General features: G+C 37.5%; 1 protein-coding gene across 5 annotated transcripts in view; it reads left to right on the forward strand.

The window, feature by feature from the left end:
• The window catches only part of METTL4 (methyltransferase 4, N6-adenosine), a 31666-nt gene extending 21178 nt beyond the window's left edge, over window positions 1–10488 (forward strand). For 2 of the 5 annotated variants that reach the window (XM_050939240.1, XM_050939241.1), the window contains exons 9-10: window positions 6555–6646; window positions 10350–10487. In XM_050939240.1, coding sequence (XP_050795197.1) covers window positions 6555–6646; window positions 10350–10442 — 185 coding nt within the window. In that variant the 3' untranslated portion in view covers window positions 10443–10487. Of the gene's footprint in view, window positions 1–6554; window positions 7657–10349 lie in introns of those variants that run through there. The other 3 variants (XM_050939244.1, XM_050939242.1, XM_050939243.1) reach the window with 3 other exon arrangements.
• Window positions 10489–13785: the final 3297 nt, after the last annotated feature.

The raw sequence follows: 13785 nt of genomic DNA on the forward strand, positions 1-13785 counted from the left end.
TAAACATAGATTTCCCCCCCCGGCCCAGTACCAAATAGGGTTGAGACAGTTATATCTCTTAATGCATGTACAGCAGGAGGTATATTGCAGAAGTCAAGAGTGAGTTTGCCACAAATTGTGTGCACAAGTATAAGCAGTGCTTGTTAGTTGTGCTTGTAGTGATGCCTGTTTTAGGCCACAAGTTATCTGCATATTCCATTTTTGGAAAGTAGTGAACAGCACAGTCCAAATCGTGTGTCAGATGATCTAATTGTTATAGTTCCTTTGACACCCAAGAAACCCAGAAGCCACTCTGACACATACAGCGTGCAGAAGCATCTTTGTGTCACTTCCTCTTGAGTACTGTTCAAGTGTTGGGGCTTGTCTTCACTTACTGGTGGATCGACGCTGCAGCTATCAATCTACTGGGGGTCAATTTAGTGGGTTTAGGAAGACCCACTAAGTTGACTGCAGATCGCTGTCCCATCAACTCTGGTACTCCACTGGAATGAGAAGAATAAAGGGAGTTAATGGGAGAGTGTCTCCCATCGACATAGTGTAGTGTGGACGCCGGTAAGTAGATCTAAGCTACGTCGACTTGAGTTACGCTACAAATGTAACTCAAATTGCATAGCTTAGATCCATTGGGCTTCTTCAACACATTTAATGGTGATGGACTTCATTACTTCACTATTGAAAAAACATCCAGCAAGGAGGAGTGTTTGTGCTGGCGTACTCCTACAGTCTCCGGTGCATTTTGAACCGTATATTGACAGAGAAGTTTTACAAGTAACTGCTTCTTGGATGACATGTTTAAAAACTCTTTCCATGGAAGCACGAGAGTGTCCACCAGTCACCTGATATTTCTTACATCTAACCTTATATCCTGTCTGGTGCTGTCTTGCTGCAGTTTTCTGTCAAAGACTTCAGGTACAGAATTAGCTTTTAGGACCTGCCTGAAGTACTCAGCAGCAAGTTCATCGAATGTGTGGAATTTGTGTCCAGACATCATTTGTATGACAGCCATGGCATCTCTGCTATACACTGTGGTTTCTTTTTTGCATGCTCTTAGCTCATGGATTCTTTCAGCTTCCAGTTGATGCCCCAATTCAGCTTTGTCTGTGCTTCTTACTGTTACATCAGCATGTAAGAGGGACATAGGTTCAAGTACCCGTGGAAGACTAAGAATAGTTGGTATTGAAACATCATCTCTGTATCTTGCTAAGGATTGGACTCTGTGGAAAACAATTTCAGGACTGATAGCTGCTGTGATTGTCCCTCCCTTGCCAGACTTAAATTTGGTCTTTTTCACCATGTCAGCACATGTTTTGATTGTAGATTTCTTGACTGGGCTGAAGAAGCTATATGTCCCATGAAAATCAAGTGCACCTCTCACAGATCTTTCAATTTGTCCTTCATCAGCATCTGCTATTTTCAGTCAAGACCCTTATATGTGCTCTTCATCTCCAGTGCAGAGGCAAGGACTTGTTTGTGGACTTTGTCTTCACTACTTCATTGGGCCACTGCTTTCTCTCATAGCTCTTGCATTTTCATAATATGAAGCTGTATATTATGATCTCTAACACTGACTTGTGCATATGTGTCACTGAATTAAAAAGCTAGTTTCTAGAATATTTCAAAAGTTAGTACTGCATGCATAGGCAATTACAAATTAAAACCTTCTACCAGACAGACTAGACATTGTATATACAAAAGCAAGAAGTACTGTGTTTAAAAATTCATGTATATTTATATCTGCTCACTATGTAGTACAAACTATAGGCAGACAAGCTACTGCTACTGGTGCCCAATCTTCAGTGTGAGACTGATCTGTTCAGCAAATTTCAACTGAAAATATAAAACAGTTATCACTCATGAGATACTTTGACAATTAAGAATGTGATCTGAAAACATTCCACATTAGTATATTGCAAAATGTTGATATTTTACTGTTTTTGCCATGTGCGAAATAGCTTAATCATTGCTGAAAAAAATATTTGCTCGTGAAAAAACAATAAAAATACTTTGATGTTTGGTAGTTTTGACCAGTAAACACCATGTTAAGGTGTTGACATTAACGTGAACAGTAAAAACTATAGTCAGTCATGTTGTAGTGGTTCCAGAACTGCAAAAAAAGACACACTCATTTTGGGTATCGTTTCACTGTACTCTTCAGCCTTGCTGCACCACTTGACAGCTCCATGTCATATTCCTATAAAGGTACATAAAGTAAGCTTTCACATAATATCTAATGTAGATGTGTGTCGGATGAGTACATTACATGCCAAAAATTCTTTTGGAGAATGTCTTCATGCCTATTGTGCTTTATTCATTTTTATTGCTGGAAGAAGAAAATTTACCACTGAGAACAGATCATCTGGCCAGTGAGTTACACACTTTTTTCCTAATGTACATGTATATTTGCAATAAGTAAAGGTTACTCTTAGAACAGCAAAAAATAAAGAATAAAGATGTTGCTTCTGTTTAAAGATATTGCAGATGTTCTTAGTACTGTAGAAGTATTACACAGGGTTATTAGTTTTTTTTTTTTTAAAGGCAGTATTCTAGATTTGCCAGTAGAGAGCAGCTGATCCACATTCCTAGATTATTTAGAACAATATGAACAGAAGCTGAAGTTTGGGGATGGGGGAGAAGGAAACTTGATGACTCACACACACACTTTCTTTGTGTTTTGTTTAAGTAGCAACAAAGCCAAAAATATTAGTATTTATTGCTACTGTCTGGCACTTGATTTCTTGTTACTATTGTAAAGTTTTATGTTGGTACATATGTAGCCATTTAATGACTGATTATAACAATTTATTTTTCTGGGGGAAGAGGAAGATGCAAATTAAAGCAAGCCATCAAAAGGGGACATTCGGGTTCCTGCAGTGCATTTAACTATGAAATCATGACTGTAGGGGTTTCTGGTGATACATGTTTTGCGTTTAGTGCTCACAGCTTTAATATGTCATTATAGATGTACTTAAACTGCTTTATGCAAATACTTTAAAATGAAATTTTATCACATGATTTTGATTCAAATAACAGCAGGTTTTCCTTCTAGTTCAATTCATTGTTGCTGCTAGGATACATAAAGAGTGACTCTCTTACATGGAGGACACTGAGCAATGTTGAATTTCAAATAATGTGGGGGTCGGGTGTTTTTTACTATTTTGTACAGGTTCCTAGACTGGCTCTTGAGATTTCAGATTTCTTCCACAGTTTTGTAAAGAAGTTATTAGCTATGAAGAGACAGCCAACTTAAAAATCCTGGGCCTTATTCTTGGGTCTGCCCCAGCCACTTTGCCCTGCTCTAGCAGAGCAAAGCATTGAAAGCCCAGAGAAAACCTGCTTTCTGTAGCAGTTCTGTGCCCCCTTGAGCCTTGTTATTGAGACATGCCTGAGAGGGAATTAAAGAAGGCATGTACAGGGAGTCCTTATGTCCCATGTCATACCCTGCTGTGCAATAGTCTGTGGGGCTGTTGGCAGCCAGGCATAAATTGGAACTCAGCCAACTAGAGGCTTAGACAAAGGCTCGGTGGCATAATGCCACCTTTGCCCAACCTCCAACACTCCCTCCCCACCCTTTCCTGGTCCTGTGCTAAGCACAAATTTAACTCTTAAAAATATTTGCTTAACATCTAAAGATCAGTCCCAAGAGTATACTAACATATACTTGTGAAGGTAGGAAGGACATAAAACCCAAACAAAGATACTACTGTAACTTACAGAAAGTTAATGTTCAGGTAAACTGGTGGCATTAGATTTTATACCAACAAAATATGGCCATATTATTGTTGTCTATATATGCTAATTTTCATTGCACTGAGGGTTACTGCGTGATGTGATTATGTAAATACCCAATCCAAGCTATGAAATGTTATATCATGATGGCTTGAATTATTGTAAATATAATCTGGCTGCATCTGTGCACACGGTCATCATGTACTGGAGTGGGATCTTTAGGGGCTGGGAAAGTGGGGGAGACCCCTAGGAACCCCTGGTTAAATTCTGTCACCAAAATTGATGGAAACATTGGCATTGCACCTCTGGTTACAGCTAAGTAATCCCTATCAGAATTAGTTTCTCCCTTGTGCTATGTCAGATAGTAGGTATTTTAAAATTCTTTTCAGAAGATGAAAGTTTTGGTGCTCAATAATTTAGTAATACTAGTGCCACTGGACTTCTTGTTGCAGCATCAATATTCTCATTCTCTCTATATATAAATAAACAAATAATTAGGAACAAAATACAAGTACCCCAAAATATAAATTTAATAAAACCTTGTTGGCCAAAAGGTGGTATCTCCTTATTTGGATTTTTTTGGTTATGAAAAGTGGGTTTTATTTTTAAATGGGGGAAAAGAAACTAAAGTGCTGATGTTTCGATAAACTCTGCATGTGCTGGTCCCTGTTGAAGTCAAAAAGCAGAATTTTGCCCAGGGAGAATGTATTGAAAGCTTGGGGCTTTAGAGATTCCCCCTTAATGGGCTTTCTTAGATGATCGGGGAATAGATTTTTGGGAGATGTTTGTTAAAATACTGGCAGCAGATCAGTACACAAACAATCCTTGACTAAAGAGAGTATGGAAAAGAAAAACAGGTTTTTTTTTTTTCTTAGGCACATTTCTGAGGAGTGCTATCTAGCTGTCTAATTAGATGGAGGGAGGAAAATGCTTGTGAGCAGTGTAGCAGGCTTGCTGTCAGAATGCACATTTTGTTGTAAAGCTGCTAGACTCTTATGCAAATATTAGATTGGATTAGGTTTTCTAGCCTGCTTATTAAAAAGAATAGATTTTCCAATATGAGATTATTAGTAATAGCAGTATTATGTGGCAAAAAAAAAAAAGCGTGAATAAGTCACCTGTAGAATTTCTGTAGTTTGATTTTTTTTTTTTTTAAGAGTTGGGGCAGGTCTACATAACCTGTGCTTGTACCAGAATGTGAGAGAGATGGAAACTTTAAAGGAGAAAAAAGTAAACTCATTCTAAAATTTTTTAAATATTTAAAAGTGGATGGCAGCTTTCAGAGAAGGGTAAATGTTTGGGTAGAAAAAGCATGTGGTAAGATTGCCACACAGTAGATCTTTGGCAGTATATTCATCTTCCAGCAGCAGGAGCATTTCATGATGTGCATTTGAACAGATGTGAAATCTGCAAGTGGCCACCTACCTGAAAGTGTAATTCTTTGATGGGCAACTCTGACCTGAAAATCAAACAATGGATTCTGGCCGTAAATGTTCTCAACCTTGCTTTGATGTATGCTGATCAGATGTATTTCTGCTTTCTGAAATGATAGTGAGAGGAGAGATCAGTTCAGGTAACAAAATGTCTGATATAATAATGAACGGTTTTCTATGTTTCATGAGGAATAGTGAAAATTCTGAATGAGTTCTGGAGGAAAGTTGAGAAAGGGGGAGCTTTCAATTTTCTAGTCAGTCACAGTCAGAAGTTAAAATTACATTGCTGGGGCATATTTTTGTTCTAAAGGTATTTTTCAGGCTTTCCCACTCCTACATACTATGTCACTTTTTAAACCCTTTTACTTAGTAAGTTTTTTTTTTTGTACTTTAAACCTTCTCCCTGAAACTTAATTAAGAATCCCTTTGACCCAGCAGCAAGCTATATTGATCTATCTGACAAGTACCCCATTCAAAAATGTAAGAAATATTTTTAATAATGCCTTTCAGTTAAAATCAATTACTCAAGATACCTTCCCTGCCTTGCCCATACCAAATATTCCTCATAATAAGTGAAATAATTGGTATTAACAGAAAATATCAGTTTATTTAGATTTAAACATTAAAAAAGAATACTAAATTGCAGAAGAAATGTGATTGTTTGAAACACTAAAGGAAAGAACACTTTTATCCTAATGCTTCCAGAATAGAATTGTTCTAGTGTTATGAAGAAGTAGTAGTCTCTGTATTAACTACCTACTAACTACTAGGTGCTTGAACTGGTGTTTCTGCTTCACCTTTTTACAGGATGTCATCAATAATTTGTGGGATGATGTAGTTGGGAATTGGTCATGCTTTGAGCAGGGAGTTGGACTAGATGGTCTCCTGAGGTCCCTTCCAGTCCTGATATTCTATGATTCTAATTGCTCTATCCTTTTTGTGTTGTGAAGGGTGGGGAGCACTGCAGTCCTAATAAATAATCGGAAGCAATTGCTCTTTAAGAAGGAAAACTTCTTTTTTGAATGTCCATGTATTTAAAGAGAGTCAAGTCAGTACTCAGGAGATGTTATGATGACAATATTGAAAAATTGAAAAGTCACCTATGTAGGCACTGAAATCCTCATTCCCTGACTCCAAATGAAAACCGATAAATCAGGGCTGTTGAAGGCTTTGACAGTATTGTTCAAAATCTCAAGGGCACTTATTTCAAATGACTTTCTGACTATAAATAGTCAAGCTGGTTGATGAAATCCTTGAAATTAATTTGCTGTCTTTTTTTTTTTTTTAATGAAACATTCCCTTTTTCATCTCCCAACAGCTCAGAGGAAATTGATTTTTTTTAACACTCCTTTTTCATCATCATCTTTGTTTGTTTGTTTTTTTTCTTTTGCACAGAGATTCTGACAGAATATATCAAACCTGATGCGGAATGTTTGGAGTTGTTTGCTTGCTGCCTGCAGCCTGGTTGGACCAGTTGGGGAAATGAGGTTCTTAAATTCCAACATATTGATTATTTCATTGCTCTGCACAATGAAAATGAAGTAGGATCTTTCGGCTTAATTTGAAAACTTCTCCACTCCCCGTAGTTCTAGAACACAATTTTATTACGAGGGGTGCACTCAGAAAGCAATATAAATGAAACAGACACTTAAATTGAAATCCTTGTAGTGATTAGCCTTCTGATTTAGATTATGGTGGTGTCTTCAGTTTCACAAGGTGTTCCTGTATTTTGATTCCCCTTGAGAAGTAGGGCAGATCACTTGAAGTACGTGCTTCTGAATCGGATTGATTTTTCTGAAAGAAAATACTACTTTGGATTGGTGACAAATCAGAAAACAGGGGAAACTGAAGTAAATAAGTATAAATACAGTGTATCTTACCACATTGTCATGTGTCTTTCTATCTCCTGAGATAAAGGTAGCAGTGCCCACATTAATAGGTATGTGGACTGTTGACTGGAACATATTCTGTAGTTCTAAAAATTACACTTTTAAAATAGCCAACAATTCCATTTTTTTAATGCTGTTAATATTTTGAGTATAGTCTCAACATCTTACAAATTCTGCATATTAAGGCATATGTATATGGTAAAAGTTTAGCAGAATATAAATTTTATAAACCTTGTTTCCTCATTCTTGAAAACATTTTAAAAACTAAGCTATGCTTCATGTTTCAATTTATACCTAACTTACTTTTTTAGCTCCTCTTTCTTGTAATGTTCTTGAAAAATATTTATTTAAAGTTTTATATCCGTTCTTTTGAACTGATAACTGTTTCTGCAATAATTAAATTATTTTTAGGATGATATACTGCATATGTCCTTTGCTTCCCTTAGGTTTTACTATGAAAAAGATAACTGTTTAATGAAACATTGCTGTTTGTATGCAACATTGGAGGCAAAGAGATCCTCGGAAGATAAATCGCCATTATTGATAACAAGGAGCAAAATAAATCATACACCTCAAATTAAATAAACTTTTGATTGTTTTTAACCAAAGCCTGATGTTCACAAGTTGTCTCTTTCGTAACTTGAACACAATGATTTTTAAATTAAATTTGTTTTGTCAGTGTATTATTCATAGGTTTTTAATTTCTCTGTTATAGTTTATATTGTGGTTCAATTTCGCATTTTTTTCTTTATTTGGGCTGTAGACATAGCAAAGCTGAAGTAACTGGTTTTTTTACACTAGATACAGTTAAAACAGAAAATGTACGCAAATATTTCAACAATGAAATGCAAGCTGTTATAATCCTACCAGTAGGCAAAAACCTTCTTAATAGTTACGGGTTTCTAATTGTTCAAATTGTAAGAGGGGGAAAAAAGCTAAGTATGTACAATATATATAATTGGCATTTAATATGTCTATGTGTATGTATATATTGTTTTCCTTGGGTTTGTTTAGGCTTCCCTTAGGAAGCTAATCTCATAGTTAAAAAACATTGTTCTGTGTAATTAAGGGCAAAATGTTTATGCAAAACCTTTATTGATATAATGGGAGCTTTGCTTACAGAGTAAGTGTGAAATATGGTTTTAAGATAGTTGAATGTCAAGGGTTACAAGAGGAAGTAAATGCTATATAAAACTCAGTCTAGAGCAGCTCCCAAACTGAGAATCTCATGAGACTTTTTTTATAAACATGTAATTAAATAAGCCCCATGGTACCACGGCTGTGTGACTTATTCTGGGCTTTGTTTAACACATCTTGTGCAGTTCTAAAAAGCCTCCTCTACAAGCACCAGCAAGGGGTTGTGGTGCCATAGCATTAATGGTGAGAAGTGTGTGTTGGGGGAAGGGCTACAGCACCTAGCATTTTTGGGATTTGAGGTACTCCTACCACCCATAAGAAGCTGGCAACAGGCTGCTATAACTTAAGATGCCTTCCAGGGCTGAGAGACTTATTCTGGGTGCCATAGCAGTCCAGAATACGGAGAAGTCAGACGTAGCGTAAAGCCACCATAGGCCCCACAGAAGTTGAGTTTTGTGCTGCACCTCTTGTAGGCACAGCACATATTTTCACCCCTAGAGATTACAGTCTGAGGGCTTAATCCTCCTGTTGGCTCCAGGCAGGCAGAACTCTGGGCCAGCGGGGACTGCCACTGAAATCTGTGGAGTCCACGTGGGTGCCTGAGTCCACCTGCACAGAGCTGGCACCTTCATTTTTAAAATGTCAACTAGTTTTAGGTGTCACTCCATTTCAGGGTTCCATCTAAAGAGAGTTGGGACCTGATCTTTAGAAGATGAGGATCCAAAGTTCCAGCTGAACACAGCAGATGCACCATGAGCTCATCTTCAAAAACCAGGTCTGCCAAAAGTTGAAAGATTAGGCTTAAGTGATTTATCCCTGACCAGGTCTTATTTGGCGGAGTCAAATTTATTTAAAAAATTACATTCCTAGTCCTTATGGCTGTGGAGAAATATTTCCAAGCATGAACCAGTGTAAACAGATGTATTGTTTTAAGTCTGCAGCCAATCTAAAACAACGGCATTAACAAGGTATGAGTTGCCCTCATTTTCTCAATGAACAATTAACTCTGAAACTTAATGACACTAATATTGTCCGTGATTATTTTAGCAGAAATAGCCAGTTATTATGTTTGTCTCATAATCCCAAACTGCTTCCCACACTTTCCTGGCTGCAAAAAGTTTCCATCTGTCTCTTACCAGCTGCCAAATCTTTCTATAATGCCAGTTGTGGTGTCCATACAACTATCCGATGACATTGAAAATTCAGGGCAGAGTAAAATCAAATTAATTTAAGTGGACCTCCCTCAACTTGAAATCTAGTTACTCTTTTTTTTTTAAAAAGCAATTACAAGTACTATTATGTATTGTGGTGATAGCAAAAGGAACCCCGGCTTATTGTGCCAGGCCTGATACAAATGTGGAATAAAAAGACAATCTCTGGCCTAAAGAGCTTGCGATCTAGGCATAAAATGACAGAACAGTTGGAAATACATAAAGAAGCACAAGATATGAGTTTAGTTCAATTCAGTGTGATACTCAGCAGCTGCCTATGTATTGTGTGCCCCTTAGTTTTCCTGACAAATGTTTTGTCATCGTTTTCCTATTTTTAAAAGGTTTTCCTCTTTCTTGTTTGCATGAGTCTCTTAACACAGCAACAAGGAACGCTAACTTTATGCAGAGTGCTGTCTAATGAACAAAACATACACTGAATATTTTTTTTCTGATTTTCACTTGTTGCAATATTAGGCCTTTTAGAAGTACAGTAGGTCATTTTTCGACAAGTGAGATTTTTAAATTGGTATATCTCTTTATTATCAATATGAAGGTTTATTGGAGGAAGAATTGCAGAAGCTCAATGCTTAAGATCCTTTGAGAATTATATAATTAATAAAAATCTTACCTCATAAGAGGAATATTAAGTCATTTAAAGCTATCTTCATATTCAGAATTAGAGTTATTACCAAACATTTTTATGAAGCTGAAGGATTGAATATGATTTTGAAATGTCAAATTATCATATGACCTTTACTTATATTTTTAAAATCTAATAAATAAAATCTTTTATACTGTTAAGATACTTTCCGGAATAGTTACATTTCTAGGTATTGATTGTGATATGAGCTCCTGTTTGAAATTATCTACCAACACTACAAAGCTTCTGTTATAAGATAAAACTTTATTTAGAAGTGAAGTAGTAGTCTAATGTGCTTTTCTCTTTCCATAAGTTTTCAGTCTATGTAGATGGCAAGGTCAGTAAAGAAGAAGCTGTGAAAAATTGCTTCCAAGACATGGTGATAATTCAGGAGATACAAGGATGACAGCTGCGAATATGCTCTGAGTATTGTGTTCATCAACCTTAACACATCATTTGAGACGACTTACCATTTTACACTTGTATTTAAATATAAATTATTGATAAAGGTAGGCAAGATCTGAGATCATATTTATCCAAACTGTTGTAAGAGTCATGATGGCTCAGTTGGCAGATCCTTATTGAGTGGAAGAGCCTTGCTTGACCCTCTGTTAGACCTTGTGTCATGAGATTTCATCTGGGCCCTGATTACCAAAAGTTCCCAAATTAAGCTACTTTTATATCTTCCAACATCAACTCCACTGCAAGTGGTGTGTGTGGGATGTGGAGCTGCTCTGCATTAATGTGTTTTATTATTAGGACTGTCAAGCAATTAAAAAAATCAATAGTGATTAATCACACTGCTAAACAATAGAATACCATTTATTTAAATATTTTTGGATATTTTCTACATTTTCAAATATTTCAATTACAACACAAATATACAGTGCTCACTTTTTTTGATTACAAGTATTTGCTTTGTAAAAAACAAACAGTATTTTTCAATTCACCTAATGCAAGTACTGTAGTGCAATCTCTTTATCATGAAAGTTGAACTTACAAATTTAGAATTATGTACAAAAAACTTGCATTCAAAAATAAAACAATGTAAAATTTTAGAACCTGTAAATCCACTCAGTACTACTACTTATTCAGCCACTCACTAAAACAAACAAGTTTGTTTACATTTACATGAGCTAATGCTGCCCGCTTCTTGTTTACAATGTCACCTGAAAGTGAGAATAGGTGTTTGCATGGCACTGTTGTAGCCAAGGTCACAAAATATTTACATGCTAGATGTCCTAAAGATTCATTTATCCCTTCATGCTTCAACCACCATTCCAATGGACATGCATCCATACTAATAACGGGTTATGCTCAATAACAATCCAAAGCAGTGCAGACCAGTGCATGTTCATTTTCGTCATCTGAGTGGGATATCGCCAGCAGAAGGTTGATTTTCTTTTTTGGTGGTTCGGGTTCTGTAGTTGTATTGGAATGTTGCTCTTTTAAGACTTCTGAAATCATGCTCCACACCTCGTCCCTTTCAGGTTTTGGAAGGCACTTCAGATTCTTAAAGCTTGGGTCAGTTAGAAATCTCACATTTGTACCTTCTTTGTCTTCTGTGAAATCTACAGTGAAAGCATTCTTAAAATGAGCATGTGCTGAGTCATCATCCGAGAGTGCTATAACATGTTATGTAGCAGAATGCAGGTAGAACAGAGCAGGGGACATACAATTCTCCCCCAAGGAGTTCGGTCAAATTTAATTAACACACTTTTTTTTAAACGAGTGTCATCAGCATAGAAGCATTTTCCTCTGAAATGGTGGCTGAAGCATGAAGGGCCATACGATTGTTTAGCACGGGGGTAGGCAACCTATGGCATGCGTGCTGATTTTCAGTGGCACTCACACTGCGCGGGTCCTGGCCACCAGTCCGGGGGACTTTTCATTTTAATTTCATTTTAAATGAAGCTTCTTAAACATTTTAAAACCCTTATTTACTTTACATACAACAATAGTTTTGGTCTATATTATAGAAAGACCTTCTAAAAATGTATTACTGGCATGCAAAACTTTAAATTAGAGTGAATAAATGAAGATTCGGAACACCACTTCTGAAAGGTTGCTAACCCCTGGTTTAGCATATCTGGCACGTAAATACCTTGCAGTGCCAGCAAATGCCTGTTTTCACTTTCTGCTGACATTGTAAATAAGAAGAGGGCAGCGTTATCTCCTGTAAATGTAAACAAGCTTGTTTGTCTTAGGGCTTGGCTACACTGGAGAGTTGCAGCGCTGGTGTTGGGTTTACAGCGCTGCAACTTAGTAATTGTCCACACCTGCAAGGCACATCCAGTGCTGCAACTCCCTGGCTGCAGCACTGGCTGTACACCTGGTCTGCTTGGGGTCTAACGATTGCAGTGCTGGTGATGCAGCACTGCTCATCAAGTGTGGCCACCAAAAGCACTGTTATTGGCCTCCAGGGTATTAGGAGGTATCCCAGAATTCCTGTCCACAACAAACCGGAAGAATGGCTGAATTCCGAGCTCCCTGGAGCTACTTATCTAAAAAACAAACACAGCTGCTCTTTGCTCCAGCAAGTGAGCAGAGGCAGGGGAATTGCTTTGGAATGTTCACAGCTGTTTGCTTGAGGAGAGAGAGGGAGTCCGTGTTGAGCAGCTGCTTATGTTGTCTGAAGGCTATTTAGGAGTACATAATTTGCATTTAGTGAATGAGAGGTGTGGGGGAAGGGGTCAAAACTTTTAAAATGATTGAAAGTAGGTGCTGTGTATCTTCCAGTCCTTAGAACTTGCAAGGCAGGGAGCTGAGAACAGTGTCAGCTCCAAAAATCCACTCTCTCTGTCTCCCCCACACTCCCTGTCACACTCCACCCCACCCCCCTGTTTTGAAAAGCACGTTGCAACCACTTGAACGCTGGGATAGCTGCCCACAATGCACCACTCCCAACAGCACTGCAAATGTGGCCACACTGCAGCGCTGGTAGCTGTCAGTGTGGCCACACTGCAGTGCTTTCCCTACACAGGTGTACGAAGACAGCTGTAACTCCCAGCACTGTACAACTGTAAGTGTAGCCATACCCTTAGTGATTGGCTGAACAAGAAGTAGGACTGAGTGGACTTTTAGGCTCAAGTTTTACATTGTTTTGTTTTTGAGTGCTGTTATGTAACAAATCTAGGTTTGTAAATTGCACTTTCATGACAGGTTGCACTACAGTACCTGTATGAGGTGAATTGAAAAATACTATTTCTTTTGTTTGTCATTTTTGCATTGCAAATATTTGATTTCAATTACATGAAAATGTAGAAAACATCCAAAATATTTAATAAATTTCAATTGGTATTCTATTAACAGTGCAATTAAAACCATAGTTAATCACAATTAATTTGAATTAATCATGTGAGTTAACTGCAATTAATCGACTGCCCTAAGTACTATATATTTTCTATGATGGTTCAGTGTGGATAGGGGAAGTAGCTATACTGGGTGAGTGGAAACTGGATGCATAGGTTAGTTCACTTTAAGAGCAGAAGGTTAGAAAAAAAAACAACCAGGAATGCCAGACAATGGGTGCAGCTAAACTACTTCTCCAACAAACAAGGCTGAGCAATTAACTATAAATGGCCCACTTACAGCTACCCTGATGTCCTGCCAAGGCTGGAACCTAAAGATCAAATGGACACTAAAGAGTTAAAAAGTGACCTGCTAGAGCGAGATCCTAGAGAGACAGGTCTTATAGTTGGGTCTGGCTAACTTGGACCTTCATGGGTGCTATGGAGGATTGCAGGGAG

Source organism: Gopherus flavomarginatus, chromosome 2, assembly GCF_025201925.1.
Source record: "Gopherus flavomarginatus isolate rGopFla2 chromosome 2, rGopFla2.mat.asm, whole genome shotgun sequence".
In the NCBI taxonomy this organism is placed as follows: Eukaryota; Metazoa; Chordata; order Testudines; family Testudinidae; genus Gopherus; species Gopherus flavomarginatus.